The sequence below is a fragment of the Rana temporaria genome, chromosome 3 (genome assembly GCF_905171775.1).
Source record: "Rana temporaria chromosome 3, aRanTem1.1, whole genome shotgun sequence".
Lineage (NCBI taxonomy): Eukaryota > Metazoa > Chordata > Amphibia > Anura > Ranidae > Rana > Rana temporaria.
In genome coordinates this window covers 379189712-379210572 of record NC_053491.1, presented here as the reverse complement: position 1 = coordinate 379210572, position 20861 = coordinate 379189712, and the positions used below count along the sequence as shown (strand labels likewise).

The 20861-nt window shown below is 45.1% G+C and overlaps 1 protein-coding gene across 1 annotated transcript in view; it reads right to left on the bottom strand.

The window, feature by feature from the left end:
* Positions 1-20861, bottom strand: part of LOC120932854 (aldo-keto reductase family 1 member B1-like) — a 61480-nt gene that overhangs the window by 19341 nt on the left and 21278 nt on the right. The window contains exons 2-6 of the mRNA XM_040345643.1: positions 9355-9522; positions 7772-7888; positions 4666-4743; positions 4358-4480; positions 3821-3927 (exon numbers count right to left, since the gene is read on the bottom strand). Coding sequence (XP_040201577.1) covers positions 3821-3927; positions 4358-4480; positions 4666-4743; positions 7772-7888; positions 9355-9522 — 593 coding nt within the window. The remainder of the gene's footprint in view (positions 1-3820; positions 3928-4357; positions 4481-4665; positions 4744-7771; positions 7889-9354; positions 9523-20861) is intronic.

Here is a 20861-nt window from a genome sequence, read left to right as displayed (position 1 = left end):
TCCAGGATATTGATCGGCAGGCGGGACTCCTCCTGAGTCCAACGCCCCTGGGCTGACTGGGTGCCCCAGACGCCCCCCCAGCCGAAGAGGCTGGCATCCGTCGTGACCACTGTCCAGCGGCACGGAAGAAAAGACTTCCCGGACCGAAGAACCGGAGACGTCAGCCACCATGCCAGGGAAGACTTGGCCAGATGGCTCAACCGAATCTGGCGATCCAGAGAAGATGGGACCCTGTCCCATCGTGACAGAATCTCCTTCTGTAGTACCCTGGTGTGGAATTGGGCATACGGAACCGCCTCGAAGGAGGCCACCATCAGACCCAGAACCCGCATGTAGAAGCGAAGAGACGACCACTTCTGGGTCGACAACTGTCTCACTGCAGATTGCAGGGTCCGCAGTTTTTTCCGATGGGAGGAACACTTTTGCCTCCCCCGAATCCAAAACCAGCCCCAGGTGTTCCAGCCTCTGGGACGGAACCAACACTGATTTTTTGAGATTCAGAAGCCAGCCGAACTCCTGCAGAGTCCGACACGTGATGGACACGTCCTCCTCTAACTCTGAGCTTGAAGAAGCTCTCAGGAGAAGGTCGTCCAGGTATCCCACGATAGCGATCCCTCGCTGCCTTAGCAAGGCCAGGATCGGGGCGAGCACCTTGGTGAACACCCGTGGTGCCGACGCCAGCCCGAACGGGAGGGCCACGAATTGATAGTGGTCCTCCCCGATCGCAAAACGCAGATACCTTTGGTGGCTTGTGCAAACGGGGACATGCAGGTATGCGTCCATGATGTCCAAGGACGCCATGAAGTCCCCCTGGTGGAGGGCCGCTATGATAGAACGGACCGACTCCATCCTGAATCGCTGCACCTTGACAAAGGAGTTGAGGGCCTTTAGGTCCAGGACAGGGCGAACCCCTCCCTTCTTGGGAACCACGAACAGATTGGAGTAGAACCCCCGAAACCGTTCCAGCGAGGGAACCGGCACAACCACCCCTCTGTCCAGAAGATCCTGGACAGCCCCGGACAGGGCTAGCCGACGATCCGGAGGAAGCTGGAGGTTGGATGGAAAAAATCTGTTTGGGGGACAAGAGAGGAACTCTATCTTGTACCCCGAGGCGACCACCTCGCAAACCCAACGGTCGGTCAGAAGAGAGTTCCACCGATCCGCGAAGTCGTGAAGCCGTCCCCCCACCCGAGACCCGGGCGGGGGCAGACCTTCATGCGGAAGCAGGCTTTTCCGCAGGCTTGTTTGGTTTGTTAAACCAGGGGCGCTTACGCCCGGCAGCAGGGGCTTTTGCCCCCTGCGGACCTTTTCCAGCCGCGCTGGGCGCACGAAAAAACCGCTTAGGGGTAGTAAAAGTAGGACCTTGCTTGCGGCGAGGTTCCTTACCCTTCCCCGACTGAGGGAGCAAGGTGCTCTTGCCTCCAGTGGCATCCTTAATGATGTCATCCAGGGATGCCCCAAAGAGCCGTACGCCCTTAAAGGGCAAATCCACCAAGGCCTTTTTCGAGGACTGGTCAGCCGACCAGCACTTCAGCCATATAAGGCGGCGCAGAACCACTGCGTAGACAGAAGCCCTGGAAAGCAAAGGAATCGAATCCATAGCCGCCTCACAGAGAAACTTCTGACCCTGAATCAACTGCTCAGCCAGGTCCCTAGAGGACTCGGAAGCACCCTGGACCTCCAGATCCTGCAGCAGGAGCTTCGCCCTTTCAGTTAGCGTCTGAGCAACCAGGGCGCCGGCCAGAGCCGGCCTTACCGCCGAACCCACCACCGAGAACAGGGAGCGGGCCACGGCCTCCACTCTCCTATCGGCGGGATCCTTGAAAGCAGGAGCCCCCTCCACAGGCAACGTAGTAGCCTTACTCAGTCTGGACACAGGAGGGTCCACCGACGGAGGAGTGACCCACTTTTTTAAAAAGTCCTCCTCCAGGGGGTAACGGGTAGCAAAGCTTTTAGGAACAGTAAAAGCCTTTTGCGGTGTATCCCATTCCTTATACAACAAATTGTCCAAATAAGGAACACAAGGGAATACCTTAGCGGTACGCGGTGGTTTGCGGAATCCAAAAGGGACTGACACCGCTGGTGTCTCCGCCACATCCTCTAAATGAAGAGTCTCACGCACCGCAGTAATAAGAGCTCCAACAAATTCCTTGTCAGCAGACTCCGCAGCAGAGTCATCCTCGCTGTCCATGTGGGTTAAGCCCGCATCCTCTGACATGACAGAACCAGAAGCAGCAACAGCGTTATCAGATTCTGCGTCAGAGATATCCCCAGAAACAGCCTCCGGGGGGGGGCGCTTTTTACCCCCCAACCGAGCACTGGCAGCTTCAAACCTGGTGAGAAAAGACTCCAGGACAGCCGACACCGATTCAACAGATGTGGCAGGGGGAGGGGCGCTTAGGGTTAATTCCGGCATTGTGAGGAATGAGGGGCCTGATTCAGGCTCCATATTGCAGCTGCCGTGTCACCCCCACTGCCAATGGCAGGAAAAAAGTCCCCCACAGGTCACCTCCCGGCCGCTAGAGCACAGTCTGGGGCCCCCTGAGACTCACCACCCCCCTGGTACAGCGCGGTCTGTGAAGGACAAGTGTGTGCTGAGGAGAAGCTGCAGCGCTGCGTCTGTCCCCTCAGATGATTCGCGGTCTTTTTTCCCCGCCGAAACGGCCACTAGAGGCCGAACTAGTGCTGAAAACGGCGCCGGCCACAAGAAAATGGCCGCCGAATAATACAAGCGCGGCTCCGGCAAAATGGCCGCCGTTGCGCAGTTTTAAAAAGACAGTGTACCCAAAAATGACAGTACACCAAAAACAGTACACAGCACACACAAAAATGCCCAGAATGTCCACCACAGTCCCCTGCAGTGACACAGAACAGCCCCAGCCATACCCGAGTAAAAAAATATGAGCCCCAGGGAAAAAAAAAACCCTGCACAGCCGTCACCCAAAGGGGAAGGAGGGAGAGGAATAAGGGAGAGAGGAAAGCAGGGGAAAACCCTCAGTCGACCTCCCAAGGGAAAACATTCCAGCCAGACCACTTACCTGAGTAAGGGGCCACTACTTACCTGTCCTGCGACTACCCGGCTGGAGGTATCCCAGACAGAACCAACGTCCGCGAACGGCATGGCTGTCAGCCAGACACACTGTGACAAGGCCATAGAGACCGGTCATATGTGTGCCCTAGAACCGAAGTTCCCCGGCCGCCCCTGGAGCAATGGGGCCTGTCGTGGACGTCCCAAAGCGGAGCTGAGGGCCGGCACACGCTCGAAGGCCGAACCTGGGGGGACTACAAGGGTCGAGGACCCAGCCTGTCACCCAGTCGGCTGTTGATAGAAGAATCGCAGGATTCAAAAATAAAAATAAAATAAAAAAGCGAGAAAAAACTCGCAAAATGCAAAAAAAATTTTGCAAGAAAAAACTCCAGAGTCCAGGACTCCAGAGAGAGCCTGACTCTCCTGACGGTTAGGCAGAAACAAACTGAAGCTGCTGAAGCAGGGTGTGGGTTATGCCTGGGGGAGCCACGCCCCCTGGGAGGAGCGGCATGAAGGAAAGTTTTAACACCTTGGGTGCTGTAAGAATTCTGCCTAAAATCTCCTGGTAGGAGGAACATAACCCTAAGGTCAAAGGATGCTGTGTCCGTCTATGAACGAAAGAGAAATAGCATAACTCAAAAATGTATTGTTGGGAAAAAAAAATTAAAATTAGTTTACCACCACTTTAAAAGTTGAAAATAAATATTTAATAGAATATATGAATTTTACAGTCTACAAAATTTAGAGAAAGCATTTAAAAAAATAAATAAAAAATTCAAGGATTTGTCTTACCAGGGTCGGTCTGGAGATCCCAAGGGGCTGTAAGCAGTCACTGCAATGCCTTTGGACTGGCAGTAATCGATAAGCTTCTGCTGGGTTAGGTAAGGATGACATTCAAACTATTGGAAGACAAAAAACAAGTTATCCAGGTGGACAAATAAAGTAATGTTCTAATACCCCTATCACTGATATCAGTCAACATGTAATGAAATGGTGCAGATAAGCTGGTTTAGGCTACAATACTCTATAAGAAAATGGTAACCGATTGCACACAGGACACCAAAACGTACCCAGTTAATTTAAGAGGGCTTCAGCTCTGCTCTCCACCCGCAGAAGAGGTTCCTCAGATGCATTTCACACCCTAGCTGGCTTAATTGCCTCAACAATTAAGTCCATTTGAGCTGAAGCCATCTTACAGTGAGTTAGCATCCTGAGTGTAATCATTTCCCATAGCATGAATTATCCATGTTTTATTTTTACTGGTGAATTTTGCTTTTGGACAGCAGGACAACTCAAATTTACAGAAAACGCATGAAAATCAGCGAGTACCTGGTGGACAGCTGGTTTGTGTTTCAAGTTTGGCTTATTCAACAACCGCTCAATTTGTTCATGGTTGAAGTTAGATATTCCAATGGCTTTCACCAGCCCAGCATCCACAAGATCCTCCATTGCCTGGGGAGGGAGATAGGAAAAAGTTAGACAGACAGTTAAGAAAGACAAGCAAACAGGTCTCAGCTCTTAACTTACTTTTAATGTTTTGTCCAGTTTTGAAGCTCCCAAAAAGGAGCATAAAGTATCCATGTATCCATCCATAAGCTGAAAATGTACAATTTGAGGAGATAAAAGCATACACCTACCTCCCATGTGTCTAAGAAGTCCGTTTCACTTTGGACCACAAGTCCTTGATCATCAGTGGGAAATAATGCATCTCCAGCCTGCAAAAGGCATATAAAATATAGACCTTAGTTTTGAATATTGACCCATTTCACTTTTAAAAAATACAATCTTTAAGGTTGGCCCCTTTTTCCACATACACTGTCAGGTCCGGTTTAACCGGTTCCCAACCGCACTATAGTCGAAATATGGCTACAGCACATATATATATATATATATATATATGCACATAGGACGTCCTTGGACGTCCTTCCACGTGCCCCCCTGGGGTGCGATCTGCGACTACTGTGACCTTCAGACACAGCTAATCACAGATCGCAGTAAAGGGCCAATCATAATAGCCATTTGATCCAATCAAAGCTGGTCACATGTAAACAGACTTGTCGCCATTGGCATTGCTTTTCTCACACGCCATGTCTGTATGAGGAAAGGAGAGCAGATAGACGGCAAATTGGACAGGGCACAGTGTACATTGTTTACACTTGTAATCATCAGTGCGGCCCATCATGAAGAACATTTACTTTTTTGCAAAATGTTATAACATAAACCAAGAAAAAAAAAAAAGTATAAAAAAATTCCCCAAAATGTTTGGTCTTTTTCGTTTGTGTTTAGAAAAAAAAATAATAAACCCAGTGGTGATTAAATTCCACCAAAAGAAAGCTCCATCTGTCTCAAAAAAATTAGTTTGGTTACAGTATTGCATGACCGCGCAATTGTGTTTCAAAGTGCGACAGCGCTGAAAATTAGCCTGGGCTGAAAGGGGGTGCAAAGTGTCCCATATTGAAGTGATTAACAGCCCTCATCCATGAACAGATCCATCTGCTGAATTCTAGCACAACGAGACAAATGTTTTTCTTTAAAAACCTGAGGGCTGGATGAAAACACAGACTACCTCTGATGTCGTCATGTTTAGGTCTAAAAAAAAAAAAAAAAAAAAAAAAAAAAAGGAAAAGACCTGAAAGTACTTGAAGATAAGTAAATGGACAAATGTCAGTCTGTCTGCCTATAGACTTACATGGAGCTTCAAAATAGGTTCACCTGAAAGGGGCCTTAACCCTCTTCATGACAAAAAAAATAAAACAAATCTAATGCCCAAACACAGTTTGGCACCTTTGACTAGGGTTAGTAAAACTGTACTAATCACCATAATTACTTAAAGCGGATGTGCCACTAAAAATATATATTAAAAGCCAGCAGCTACAAATACTGCAGCTGCTGACTTTTAATATAAGGACACTTACCTGTCCTGGAGTCCAGCGCCGATCGCAGCAGATGACGAGCGATCGCTCGTCACCCTGCTGCTCCCCCCTCCATCCACGGTGAGGGAACCAGGAAGTGAAGCGCTCCGGCTTCACTGCCCGGTTCCCTACGCCGCATGCGCGAGTCGCGCTGCGCCCGCCGAGTGCTGGGAGCCGAGTGTTCCCAGCATACAACGGGGGGGCGACGGGAAGCGGAGAAAAAACCCGTCTTTTGCCCGTATCGTAGGGCCGGAAGTGGGTGCAGATACCTGTCTGTAGACAGGTATCTGCACCCCCCTCCCCCCTGAAAGGTGTCAAATGTGACACCGGAGGGGGGGAGGGTGCCGATCAGCGGGACTCCACTTTAGAGTGGAGATCCGCTTTAAGTGTATCCAGGTGAATTATACCTCGTTTTGTTTCAGGGCAAAGTGGGCTTTTATTTGGTGGCAAGTGGTAATGGACATTTTCAGATTTTTATTTATTTTTTTTATCAAAGAAAAAACTTACACTTTTTCAAAAACCCCAAATAAGTTCTCCTAACATTATTTGTTGTTGGTTCCCATAGTAGGGACCAGAAACCATATGCATTTTGACTTTTTTCATAAATAAGTTTTATTTTTATACACACACACACACACATTTATAATTTTCTCCTTTAGCAAGAAAATACACACATATACATATACACACATATATATATATATATATATATATATATATATATATATATATATATATATATATATATATATATATATATACACACACACACACACACACACACACACACACACCTTTTTCACCATTCAAGGAGGAGAAAATCGGGAGGGGGTGGTCTGTACAGTGACTGATCACTATGATAGCCAATCAGGAATTGGGCCTCTTGATCATTAGAATGAGACCCAAAACGTTTGGCAAGTGTGCACTCTCAACACAAATGCTGCTGTGGATACATAATGACCCACTTCCTTGAGGCCGCAAGCAGGTGCAAGCTCAGCAGGAAGAGGGTAATCTCCTCTAATATACCCCCCTTCAATACTACAGTGTCAGAAAACAATTACTTAAAGCGGAGGTTCACCGTAAAACAATTATATACAGTTACATCCAGCATACTGCTGACATCTACAGTATGCTGATATTTTTTTTTTTCCCCTGCGCTACATAACTTCTTATAGGTTCTTTTTACCCTGGTTCTCACTGCCCCGGGGAGTAGGCGTTCTATTAAGATGCGTAGATGATTGACGTGCGGGTAAGGCGCGTCACGTGTTCCGAAAATAGACGATATGGGACTCGGCATTATACGGCGCCTGCGCAGTCAGCTCTACACGGCAGGCGCCGTATAGCGCAGAGTCCTAGTTCGTCTATTTTCAAAACGTGTGACGTACCTTACCCGCACGTCAATCATCTACCCCTCTTCATAGGAACGCCTACTCCCTGCGGGAGTGAGAACTCGGATGAAAAGAACTATAAGACAGCAAGTACAGCGGGGAAAAAAAAAAAAAAAAAACAACAGCATACTGTAGATGTCAGCAGTATGCTGGATCTAATGGTATATAGATGATTTTTAGGGTGAACCTCCACTTTAAGCATAACCATTTACTGTTTGTTTACTTTCATGTGATGACTTCTAAGCCATGTTCTCTGAATTACAAAGCTCAATGAAAAAAAAGTTTCCTGTAGCTAAACCAGGTTATAATATACGAAACAGATGGTGTAAAGAAAACTTGATTGCAAACAAAATATCTCACTAGGTCTGCTAAGGATCTTTTGAGAGCCTGTGTACAGGTTCATGTATGCTTTAGTACCTCCAAACATACATGCAAATAAATACCTTAAATCCTGTTGGCCAGTGGATCAGATACAGGTCCAGGTAACCAAGCTTCAAATCAGCAAGTGTTAACTGACAGGCTCCTTTCACCAGAGACTTCGCATGGAAAGTGGACCATAGCTACAAATAGAAGACAATAGCACTCAATTGCAAACAGAAGACCTGTCATAAGAGTAACACGAGACTGTCGCTGCCGACACCACCTTTTGGAATTCCTAGTTGCATAGCTGTCAGTTGACACTCTTCCCGCCATACCTTTAGATCACTGACCCAAAACATTTAAGGGCTTCCAACTTTTCTCTGATCTTCCTGATGGGTGTAGTTGTTCTAGGTGACAGACTCAAAAGTACAAATGTCAGACAGGCAGCTAGCATTTTTTGGGCAAGTCAGCAAATATTCAGTATTGAGTGGAATCAGGTGTCAGGCTCTTATTTCTGAAATTCCACTGCAAAATGTTAGTGGACAGAACCTGGATGAACAGGAAATTCTCACAGCTGTCATCTCAAAGAATTCTGAATAAACTTGTCATCAACCCCTTCAAAAATTGATACTTTAGGTTTGAATTGTGTGGGCCTCTCGCGGATCAGCAAGTGTGTGCTCCACTCAAGATTAGTACTTGTTGCTCCTTGTTTAACACTTTCCCTACCGAGTCATTGTAAAATGACATCGGCGGGGAACCCTCCCTTCGGGTGGACGTCATATGACGTCCTTGCCTTTTCCGGGCGGCTGCGCGCACCCCCGCCGCATTGCTCGGGACCCGGTGCGCGTGCCCGGCGACTGCGATTGCCCGCAATCAGTTAGAACACACTTTAGGGAACATATGAACCCCTTCAGCAGCCTAGTGTTAACCCTTTCCCTGCCAGTCACATTTACACAGTAATCAGTGCAGTTTTATATCACTAATCGCTGTATAAATGTGAATGGTCCCAAAAAGTGTCCGATATGTCCGCCGCAATGTCACAATAAAATAAAAATCGCAGAGCACCGCCATTACTAGTAAAAAAATGCCATAATTCTATCCCCTACTTTGTAGAGGCTAGAACTTTTGCGCAAAATGATCAAATGTGCTTAGATTTTTTTTTACCAAAAATATGTAGAAAAATACGTATCGACCTATATAAAAAAAAAAACACGATATTTATTAAAATAAAAAAAGGTGTTTTTTTTCTAAATTGTCGCTCTACTTTTGTTTATAGCGCTAAAAATAAAAACTGCAGAGGTGATCAAATACCACCAAAAGAAAGCTCAATTTGTGAAAAAAAAAAAATAATAAAAAAAAAAGTCAAATTCTGTTTGGGAGCCACGTCGCATGACCGCGCAATTGTCATTCAAAGTGCGACAGCGCTGAAAACTAAATTGGTCTGGGCAGGAAGGGGGTGAAAATGCAAATGCCCTGTATGGAAGTGGTTAAAACATCCTTGATATTCTATGACCACATTTCAGCACCTTACAGATCTCGTAATGGAAACTTTGCCCAAGTGGTTTTGGGTACCGTACTTTTCAGAAGAGGTGCAGGGAAATATATAGCATTTAGGAGATACATTCAACTAGCTAGGCAAATATTTTTACAAATTTAAAAGTTTTACCTTGCTGGTGATGAAAAGGTCTTCCCTTTTCACGACACCCTCTTTGATCTTCTTCTGAATGCCCGCTCCGACTTCGCTCTCATTCTGATACACATAGGCGCAGTCCAAATGCCTGTACCCCGCATCTAAAGCTGCCTCCACGGCTGCTGTCACTTTGCCTGGTTCGGACTGCAAGAAAAAAAAAAAAAAAAGTATATATAAAATTTCATTCACGTTTTGCCTTAAAATCCTTTTTTATTTATTTTGGGCTAACAAACAGATCCTGGTCCCTTAAAGCAGATTAAACAGCACAGTGTAGTGCCATGTACTCTGCCCCCCCCCCCCCTAAACAAAAAAATAAAAAACCACACACACACACACACACACACACACACAGTGTGTAAAACACAATTAAAATGAATTAAACACCGGTGGAGTGGAGATACCTCTGGGGATGCTTACGCAAATTTGGCTTTGGGCCCTACTTTATTAAGTGGGTGCAACTGCTATATCTGGAGCCCAAGGGTAAAGGTAGTGGCCAACGGGAGGGCTTCCCAGAGGTTCGACCTGTCCAGGGGCACTAGACAGGGCTGCCCACTGTCCCCGCTCCTTTATGCTCTGGCGGCGGAGCCACTTGCAATTTCCATTAGAGACGACCCCAAGATCCAGGGTCTTTGCCTTGGATCCCTGACTGAGAAAATTAGCCTATATGCAGATGACACACTACTGTATCTAGCCGACTCCGCCACATCCCTTCAGAGGGCACTACACATGATCGAACATTTTGGCCAGTTTTCCGGCCTCAAAATTAATTGGGAAAAATCCCAAATACTCCCCATGGACAGCTTCCCCTCTCCCAAGCTACAGAACCAGTTACCTCTTCAGCGAGTAAACACTATTAAATATCTTGGAGTGTTAGTGAATGGGACACCGGCTGACTATATATCACTGAACATAGAGCCCCTTTTCAATCTCATCAAGTCTAGGACTCAGGTGTGGGCGAGACTGCCCCTTGGTGTATGGGGACGCATTAATATTGTAAAAATGATACTACTTCCCAAAATACTGTACATACTCTGGCATACACCCGTATACTTGCCCTTAAAACTTTTTAAATCAATGGAAGCCATACTTGGGACATCTGGGGCACCAACAGACATAAGCTGGCCTGTAGAGTCCTTAAGAACCCCATTGACCTGGGGGGGGGGGGGGGGGGGGGAAGACGGCCCTCCCGGACCTGAATCTCTATTACCTTGCATCCCAACTGTCTCAGCTATACCACACTGATAAAACAGACAGACTAAGATTCCTCACGCTCCTCTGCCCCCAGTGGGCGCAACTGACCACTGATCCACTTACTGCAGTCGCAGTGGGCCACAGGGGGGGGTGGCCGTGGGTCTCTCCTCTACCAATACAGGCGCATATGGGACATTGCCGCCAAGATGTTGGGGACCCCTACCCACAACGATTATACCCCTCTATGGCACAATAAAATACTTCCAGAGTTTCTCGATCCCTAACACAAACATATGGAGCGAACATGGGATATATTACTTGCACCACATATTTTCAAACGGCACGCTTAAAAACTTGAGACTCCAAAATGAGTTCCTACTGCCCAATTCACTACTCTTCCAATTCTTACAGGTACACCATGCAGTCCAGGCACAGTTCACCCAGCCTTTACCACAGTCCACTCCTAATGTCGTTATGGCAATAGTTAAGGGGTCGGATTTTGGATTTTTACGTCATGCTCCTGACCCAATCGTTAACTGTGCTAGCCTACAATCTTAAACCAAGATGGGAAAGGGAGGTGGGCCTGCTGAAGGATGACGAGTGGAGTGAAGCACTTGACTCATGCAAGGCGGTATCCCCCAAACTCTGACAGGTTGACCCAGTTGTATATTGTGCACCAAGCATATGTTACCCCAGTAGCCCGCTTTAGGCAACAGTCTACCTTGTGTAAACAGGTGATGGGTTCCTTTTTCCCCACTTAATTTGGGCGTGCCCGGTCCTTCAGGGTCTGTGGAAGCAGATTGTGGACTTCCTACATGATGACATGGGATCCCCCTTGACCCCAAACAATGTCTACTAGGGATATTCCCCGACTCTGAGATGGACAAATTCACCAAAACATTCCTACATGAAACACTGTTCTCTGCAAGGAAAATTATAGCCAGGCGGTGGATGAGACCCGTTCCCCCCAGCTTCAATGACTGGAAAATAGATATAAATAGCACACTGCCCTACAAGAAGTTTATATACATCAACAGAGGTTGCCCAGATAAGTACAGCAAAATCTGGGACAGGTGGCTTGCGTCCACGGACACATGCACTGGGGGTTCATAGAGTCATAACCCCTCCCAGTGAGGAACCCCGTGATTAGCATAGATAAAAAGGTTTCCGCCCAACTGTGATTTGTTAAGTATCTGGTTTAACTTGTATGAGTTCCCGACTTGTTGTATTTACATGTACATGAGCCACATATCTTCTATGCATTTCTACAGTATTGCCTTATAACCTGCAGAAATATGTTTAAACTGTAAATTGTTCAATAAAAACCTTTAAAAGTAAAAAAAAATTATTAAACACACACAAGCCAGTAAAGTTAGCCCAATTTTTTTGGTATAAATGTAAAAGATTTTAGAAAATCGTGATCTTTTATTCTAAGCAAAAAAAATTGTGATTCTCATTTTGGCCAGAATCGTGCACCTCTACATGGAACACAGTAAAGACCGTCATCAACAAGTGGAGGAAATATGGCACATTGACATTATCAAGAACTGGATGTCCCTCCAAAATTGATGAAAAGATTAGAATAAAACTGGTTAGGAAGGCTGCCAAGAGCATTAAATGAGCTGCAGGAAGATCTGGCAAGTACTGGCTGGGTGGTTACATGCGACAACAATCTCCTGTATGCTTCATATGTCTGGGAAACGTGGTAGAGTAGCAAGAGGGAAACCTTTGCAAAAACACATCTGAAGTCTTTAAAAGCATGTGGAAAAATGGGTTATGGTCTGATGAAACCAAGGTTGAAAATTTTCAGCCATAATTCCAAAAGATATGTTTGGCGCAAAACACTGCACTAGGACCGAAACAACGAATCAATTAATTGACAATCAATTATGAAAAATAGTTTATCCTCTCTGAAGAAAGGCCTAACCCTACTTGGCCCATGACTATTGAACAGTGTTTCTATGAATAGGCACCTTGCTGTCCCAGGACCCCCTCCACCCCCCCCCCCCTTTCGTCTCTGCTGCTCTAGTCGACCCCCCACCCCTTTTCTTTTCCCTGTATCCAAGATAATGGAAAATCGGGACGACGATTCAAGGATTTGCTACCTGTAACCTATTCTTTAGAGATTACAATGCATAGTTTAATCCTATATGGAATGTATACTGCCATTGTTGCATATATTTTACTTTACACCTTCTGATCCATGTTGTCTTTTTTCTTTGCAATTGTAATGTATCCGTTTCACATTGTTCCTATAGTAACCCGGACTCGCCTTTTGGCAGTTTAAATAAAATATTTGGACAAAAACAAACAAAAAAAAACGGAACTTCACCATAAAGGGGAAGTTCCACTTTATGTCTCCCCTTCTTTTCTATTATTGCCATTTGTTTCAGGAGGATAAGGAACAGGTGATCTGGATGGGAAACCGATACACATTACAGATCCCAGAAGGCTGTGTTCCAGGGACCCGAAGACCAAAGAGGTGGTTTGGGAGAGCACAGTGCTGAACCCCTGGACAAGCGAATGTCCTTTTATTAAAAGGTCAGCAGTATTTGTAGCTGCTGACTTTAATTGTATGCAAAAGGCTAGAGCAGGTCCCTCTGGAGGAGAAGGGCATTGAGAGGTAAAACATACCTAGAGATATAAATTTTCCAGAAATTTTGAAGCCATGTTTCTGGAGGGGAAAAAAAAAAAAAAAAAAAAAAAGCTACCTTTTTAATGTCTTTAGGGCACCTCTGGCATGCCAGGATTGGCTTTGTCATCCTTGTGACATTTGAAAAATATTTCTTCTCACTATATTGTTCACATTTCTGCTTTGCTCTCAAGAAATTGTACTGTGGAAATGTTTCCAAACTCTAGATGTTGGTCTCACTACTTTGAGAGAAGGACATGCATACATACATATAAATAAATTTGTCAGACAAGTTTTCCATATTACCCATCAATATGGAAAATATCATCTACTGTGTAGCACAACAATCACCCAACTGTAGGGGTGCAACGGATCGTCATTGATCCGTGATCCGCACGGATCAATGACTTCGGATCGGCACATACGCGATCAGCGGCGTGCCGCGGGACTGCAGAGCAGAGCAAAGCGGTAAAAAACACATTGAAATTGTCTCCGCCCCGCCTGCTCCTAACCACGCTGTGATAGACAGAATGCGTGTCCAATGCGCTGATGTGTTCTGTCTATCCCAGCGTGGGGTTAGGAGGAGGTGGGGCTGTGTGCGAGCAGCGTGAAGATGTTTTAACATACGGCGGTGAGTTGTTTCTAGCAGAGAATGTGCTGCCGTCCGTCCGCCCCCCCCCCCCCCCCGGTTCTGTCCCCACCTCCTCCCTCCAGCTGCCGAGTCTCCGTCCCTGCCGCAAATAGCATACAGTGAGAGGGGTGAGCTGAGCTCTTCCCATCTCAACTGTGAGGACTAATTTCACAAACTTCTGCATAAGCTAACATTTAAAGTACTAATACATTTTTGCACCCGACAATCACAGTACAATACTGTTATCTGTGTATGGGGAGAAAATGCCAATGGCTGAACTGGCATCATGCAGGTTGGATCGTTTGGTCTGACTCCTTGCTTCTATTTGTTGGGGTGGTACAGTGAGCGGAGATCGTGCATAACAACTTGTTAGGTGAGGTGACAGGGTCAACAAAGAGAACCTGTCGCCTCCAATTGCTATGACACAGGGAATTGTTTTATCTTGTGTGATAGCAATAAAGTTAAATGTAAGAAATAATAATTCAATTAATAAAATGAGTAATTAAAAAGTAAAGAAGAAAAATATTAAAAATAAGAAAATTATACAAAAATAAAATGACAAGCTACAAAAAAAAGTGATAATGTAATAAAAAAATAAAAAAAGATACAAATATTTGAACTAACCATGCCGCCCCTGCCATCCAATTTCTATTCTCCGGGGGGGGGGGTTCGGTTGGTGGGGAGGGGGTGCATTGCAGAACCTGGCCTTGGGGTGGCAGGGAAAGGAAATCCAGCCCTGCTGGCTGCCCTCTCACTTCCTCCGCCCTGGCGAGGCTGCAATTTGGGGCAAAGTGAGACGGCAATTTGGGGCACAGTGAGGCTGCAATTTTTTTTTGCTGATCCGAAAAATGATCCGATCCGAGGAACGATCCGAACCGTGAATTTTTTGATCCGTTGCACCCCTACCCAACTGTAATAATAGGTACAAGCGAACTAAACTTCAGACTCCCCTTGCAGTGCCTCCTAGTGGCAGAAATACATATTTCTATTGTTTGAGAACTGCGTTAAGTACAGTGTTACTTAAACTGTATTCCAGGATTTGCAACAAATTTAAAGTGGCTGTAAACCCTTTACAACCACTTGTAGTAACAGCTTGTTTGCGTCATTACCGACATGCAGGAATGACGTCATCGCGGCCCAGGCTAATCATAGCTCTGGAGCACGTGATACCCGGAAGTAACTCCGGGAGACATGTTGGCCAAAGCGATGTGCTAGGACCGCTTCGAATTAAAGCAAGTATATCATAAATGAGCAAATATGCTCTGCATATTAGCTCATTATGCCTTTGTATCTCCGCATAGGTTTACAACCTCTTTTAAGACTTTACATAAAATTTCAGAAAGCTTTCATTGAGGGTTTCAGGTTATATGAATGCCATAGATATAGAATATGTTCTTTTACAATGGTAAATATTTTATATCTCCCACCCCCCCAGGAAAAGAAAATAAATATAATTTTCCCAGGCCTTTCCATCACTACACGTACCATGAGTTAAGTTGATTGTCTTTAGGAAGGGAGTGAAGGGCCAGATAGGGCACAGTTCTAGAACCTTAGTTAACATATGGACTGAAGTTAGAGGTACAAGGGTGAGAAGAACTTAAGGAGTCTAGGAGAGGTGCAGTCTTGAGCAGTGGCACAGATGAGATCCAGAACTGAAGGTGGCACCAGAGGCAAGGGATTAGCCTGTGGGCTTAAAGGGAAGGCTCTCTGAAAGGCAAATTACCCCAACACCTGTCAGGATGCATAATCAACCCCCACGTGTAGAACTAGATGTACTGTTCAGAAAGTTTATCCAACCTCTAAAGTTCAAGCCCTACAGGCTGAGTGGAATTCAAGCTCTAGGGGCCTAAGAGTATCTACTGCAGAAGTAGAAATACAAGGGTCATATTCAGCTGACCTCTCCCCAGACCTCCTACGATGAGGCAGGAGTATGCTCTGGCCTCCCATGACATTACTAATCATGGTGTCAAGTGCAGGGCCCAAAAGACAACATCCCTTGAAGGCCAAGCAAGTAGATGCGCTTTAGATATGTCATCAGTGCTGCGCAACCAGAGTGCTCTAAACATCTATGTCCCACATGGGTCTATACAAACAGATGCTTGTAACAAGCCGTCACAATTGAAGCATAAGGCTCCAAACATTCCCCAAAATGGGGGCGTCAGAATTGCCGCGGTATTTGGCCGCTAACGGTGCGGTTTTAACCCTGGCTAGCGGCCGGAAAAGGGTTAATACCGGCGGCAATGCGCCTCTGCAGAGGCGTATTACCGTAGTTTCCCATTTCTTTCAATGGAAAGGAGCGGTAAACACATCGCTCAAAAGATGCTGCTAGCAGGACATTTGGAGTGGTCCTGCTAGCGCACCACTCCAGCTCAGGCTTTCGCACTGAGACTGCAGGGCAGGAGTTTTTTGAAAAACTCCTCAGTGTGAATGGGGACTAACTGAGAAAGGGTGATTTAGATAGTTGCTATGTAAAAATCAATTCAATAAATGATATAGCAAGACAAAGGAAGAAAAGTTTTCCATCCTCCCAAGACCCTAGCAAAAAAAAAAATTAAAAAAAATGTTTTTTGAGGCATTCTGGGTTGGAGAGAGGTTATACTAGGGCCTGGGTTACTAGTTTTGCCAATGTCCAATCCTCCTGTAGGCAGCAGTATAACCTGAATCTTTCAATGGACAAGAAAGAAAAAGCTTTACCATAGGCTTCGCAACAGATTTCTAAAAAACAAAAAACCATCTAGCATTCCAAAAGCAATGAAGCAGCAAAACACATGATTCATACATTATCAAAGGGAAGTGATGCTTCCTTCCTAAACACTATACAGGGAAAATTGCATATTTTTGAAAGAGGAAGAAAGGGAGGGGAAGAGGGTCAGAGAGGAATATTGAGTCACCTTGTAAATGCTAGGGCTGCAACTAACGATTATTTTCATGATCGATTAGTTGGCCGATTATTTTTTCGATTAAATCGGATAATCTGGTCTTAAAAAAAAAAATTATATCAGTTTTACTTTTTTTTGGGCCAATTTGTTGGGCAGATTACAAAACACAAATTGCCGCAAAAACACATTACATGCTTTTCTGCAGCTTCTCCATTGAAGTATATTGAACAAAAAAAAAATAGCACCGTTTCGTGTTAAATAGTCCTTGCCCTTTCCAAATACACAAAAATAAATCATGGCTGTGAACGTGTCCCATAGGAAAACATGTAAATGAACTGTAGTGTGTTCCTGCAAAAAGCACCAAAAAAAAAAAACCGGAGGTGTAAACCCAGGCCTGAAATGTTTAGTAACATAATGGGTTAAAAAAACAAAAGTACGTACAAAAAAGAGCAAATAATCGCTACTGTAAGGGGTTAATTTTTTTACTGTGGGACAGTGAAAGTAATATTTACAGTAGCCATTTGCTTTTTTTGTACTATAAAGGGCCAATTTTTTTTTTTTTAACTCCATTATGTTACTGGCCGATTAATCGATTATGAAAATTTTAATCGATTAATTGTTTCGGCCCTAGTAAATTCCATAACCTTGGAATACAGTAAAGGCCACAGGCATAATAATATTTATAGACCCTGGGTTATAGGCTCAGTTTTTCCACAAGAAATGTAATGTAACACAAGAACATAAGGGAAGCTGGACTGTGTCCTCAACTATTTCAGGATATGGAATTTACAAGCAAGTCCACATTTCTTTTTATCTTAAAGGACAAGTTCACCTTTCTGAACATATTTAGGGTGTAACATGTTCAGCATCTGCTTGCTCCCCCCCCCTCGTGACAGTGGCCTGGAGATCTTCACCATGCACCTGGTGTCACCATTCAAAAAAAGTGTGGCCATGTGGGCAAATTAATGAACTACAACTACAGTCATCCTTTGCAGAGGACGGCCTGTAGTTCCCAATGAACTGATGAGTGCTCTAGGTATTTCATTGCGCTTCCTGTCATTCATTAAATGCCTGTTCGCATCGTGGCATTTAATCGTACAGAACAGACCACAGTCTTGATGCTCATAGATCCAGGGACATCTCCAAGGAATAATAGGGGTGGGAAAAAAACAAAACGCAAACAGAACAGTGCCAACAGGCCCAATAAGGAGGGTCAACATAGATTGCTGCTGCAAGAACCTTGTTGCCAAAATCTGCAACTGCAGAAGATTGGATATCCACCTGGTAGAACTTGGAAATGGTGTAAACAGAAGAGCAGGTGGCGGCTTTACAGAGCTGAATCTTAATGTTAGAATGCCCAGGGACCTCCTTTCATCCTAGTGGAGTGAGCACGTAGTAAGTGCAAGTACTTTTATGGTGTAAATGCTTCAGATGAGTTGTGTTATCCACCTAGCAATGGTGGATCCTGAAATAGGAAGTCCACTGTAAAGTCTTGCGGGCAAGACAAATGTGCTTTCAGAAATGTAAATATGTGAAATGACAGCATCAGCCAAGCCCCCAACGTGCTTCACATTGGGGGGCGTGGCTTTGCTGGAGCCAGATTGAGGCTGTCATTTAACATATCCACAGGGTTTTGCAGCAATATGTGACGCATGAGACCTATTTTTTTTGTTATATCATTTGAACAAGCTCTGTCCTTGCCAGCACTCCCAGTGGTGTACTACATGAGAGGACCCAGCTGACGCCTTGAGCAGCACCCCCCATTTGTCTGTTTTAAAAAAAAAAAAATGCATATCTTGTTCCTATACAAACATCCAAACTGTAGTTGAAAATAGTGAAGAGTTACAGAAAAGTGAAACACAACAAAAACGGTGAAAAATTTAGGGCATGACCCAGCAATGAAAGGGTTTAACACCACAGGGGCATATGACTTAATAGTGTGAATTTATGATCCTTAAAAAAACATGCCTAAAAAAGAAAAAGCACGTACTAGAGTCTTGAACTAAAATCAAAGTGCTTTTACACCAACACCCATGAAAAATTTGATTATAAAGCATCAAAGACTGAGAACAGTTTGTTTGAATCCAGAGACCACAACACATTAAAGCATAGAATTTTTGATGGTCAGCTTTAATCTTTTACAGCGTCAACAAGCATCTGACCACAAACAAATGTATGTTCCCGGCAACACTACAGATCCAAGTCACATAACCTTCTGAAGGTTTAAGTGCAAAGAAATATGCAACTATGATATTTTCCAAAATTAAAACTAAAAGTCAATAAAATGTGAACGTTAAAAGGGTTTGTAAACCCTCATGTTTTTTCACCTTCATGCATCCTATGCATGAAGGTGAAAGGAAAAAACAAAAAATAAAAAAAAGCACACACACACACACCACACTTCTGCCAGTGACCAGTCCCCTGGGCCCCCCCCCCCCCCCCCCCGTTTTACTTACCCGAGGCCCGAATTTCCCTCGGCGGGGACGCTCTGTTCCTCTCTTCACGGGGTCCCGACTCTTGATTGGATAGATTGATAGCAGCCATTGGCTCCCACTGCCATCAATCAAATCCAATGACAAAGGGCACCGGGGTTGGGGCCCGAGTCCGGCATTCGTATCCACAGACGCAAATGCTGGACTCGGAAGAGCGCTTCTCCTAGGGTGTTATCTGATGCAGGGGAGGAGCCGCCGAGGGACCCCAGAAGTCTGTTCGGGGCCACGCTGTGCAAAACTAACTGCACAGGGGAGGTCAGCAAGCAGCTTTACAACCCCTTTAAGACTCATTTACACTTGAGGTGAGGGAGTACGAAACACTGAGCTGAGCCCCCCCAACTTCTCCCCCTTTATGTAGAGGCAGCGGACAGGGGCGTACACATGCTGCAGTCATAATGCTTTGCAGCTGAAATACTAGGGCTGCGATGCATGCCGTTGCAGCATTTTGGGGGTTAACAGACGGTGTGGTGGTGTCATTTTGCCTCCTTACTGCCTGTAAAACGCCTCTAAAAAAAATGATGCGAACACAGATCTCTTTTCATAGGAGCATCAGTCCTTGCAGCAAGCATAAACGAGGGCATGAGGGAAAGTATCGTTTTTCAGTAAGCACACACTGCATTGTTAAGAATATTATTATTATTATTAGGGTGATTATATAGCGCCGTCAATTTACATGCACATTCACATCAGTCCCTACCCTCAAGGAGCTTACAATCTTAACTTGGAGTGTGGGAGGAAACCCATGCAGGCACAGGGAGAACATGCAAACTCCAGGCAGGTAGTATCGTGGTCGGGATGCGAACCAGCAACCCATTTTACTGCTAGGCGAGAGTGCTACTCACTAACACTGTTGTAGCGTTTATCTAAAAATACCCTGACCTCCTTCCTCTGTTTTCATGCCTGCTTTCCATATTATTGTAGTAAAAGGTAAACAGTTATTGATCACCCCTAGAGAGGGGGACGATTACCAAAAAAAGTGATTCTGCCAAAACAACCTCAGCAGAAGAAGTTGACAATCTTCATACAATAATTTGGAAGTGGTTATAAACCCCAACATGTACCCAGTGAAGTGACCAGACGATGATACACAAATCCTCCAACATAAACTGTACCTGTTAATCTGTAGCATCTTTTCAAAGTGCATAAATCATCAGCTTGTCTGAACTTTAAGCAAGCAGGGGGTATGGAGCAGAAATTACATTTTACAGAGCTCAGTGAAGAGAGCCGATTGGAGGGAAAGGACACAACCCCCTTCACAGAGCTGAGGATGTCAATTACAGGCTGTGAGTTGGAGCTCCCCCCCCCCCCCCCCCCATCACCTTTTTACCTCTTGGTGTCAGGAAAAATTTGTCAGACGCGATTTTCACAGATCAGAGGGGAATTGAGGTAGCAGATAGATTTGCCATTTTGTGCTCTGGATTATAGCGATACAGGGCCGCTGTTAGAAATCATGGGGCCCCGTACAGCCTACCCGACAGGGCCCCCCCTACAACCACGCCCTTGTCCCCACCCCCCGGCCTCCCCCCTGACCCTGACTTGAAGCAAAATGCAGGTTTGTTGCTGTTTACATATGTGTGTTTGCAATTGGTAAGCATGAAAGAGCAGGGGGCAGTTTAAATTTATTTTAAAATTGTATTTTATTTCTTACGAATAATAAA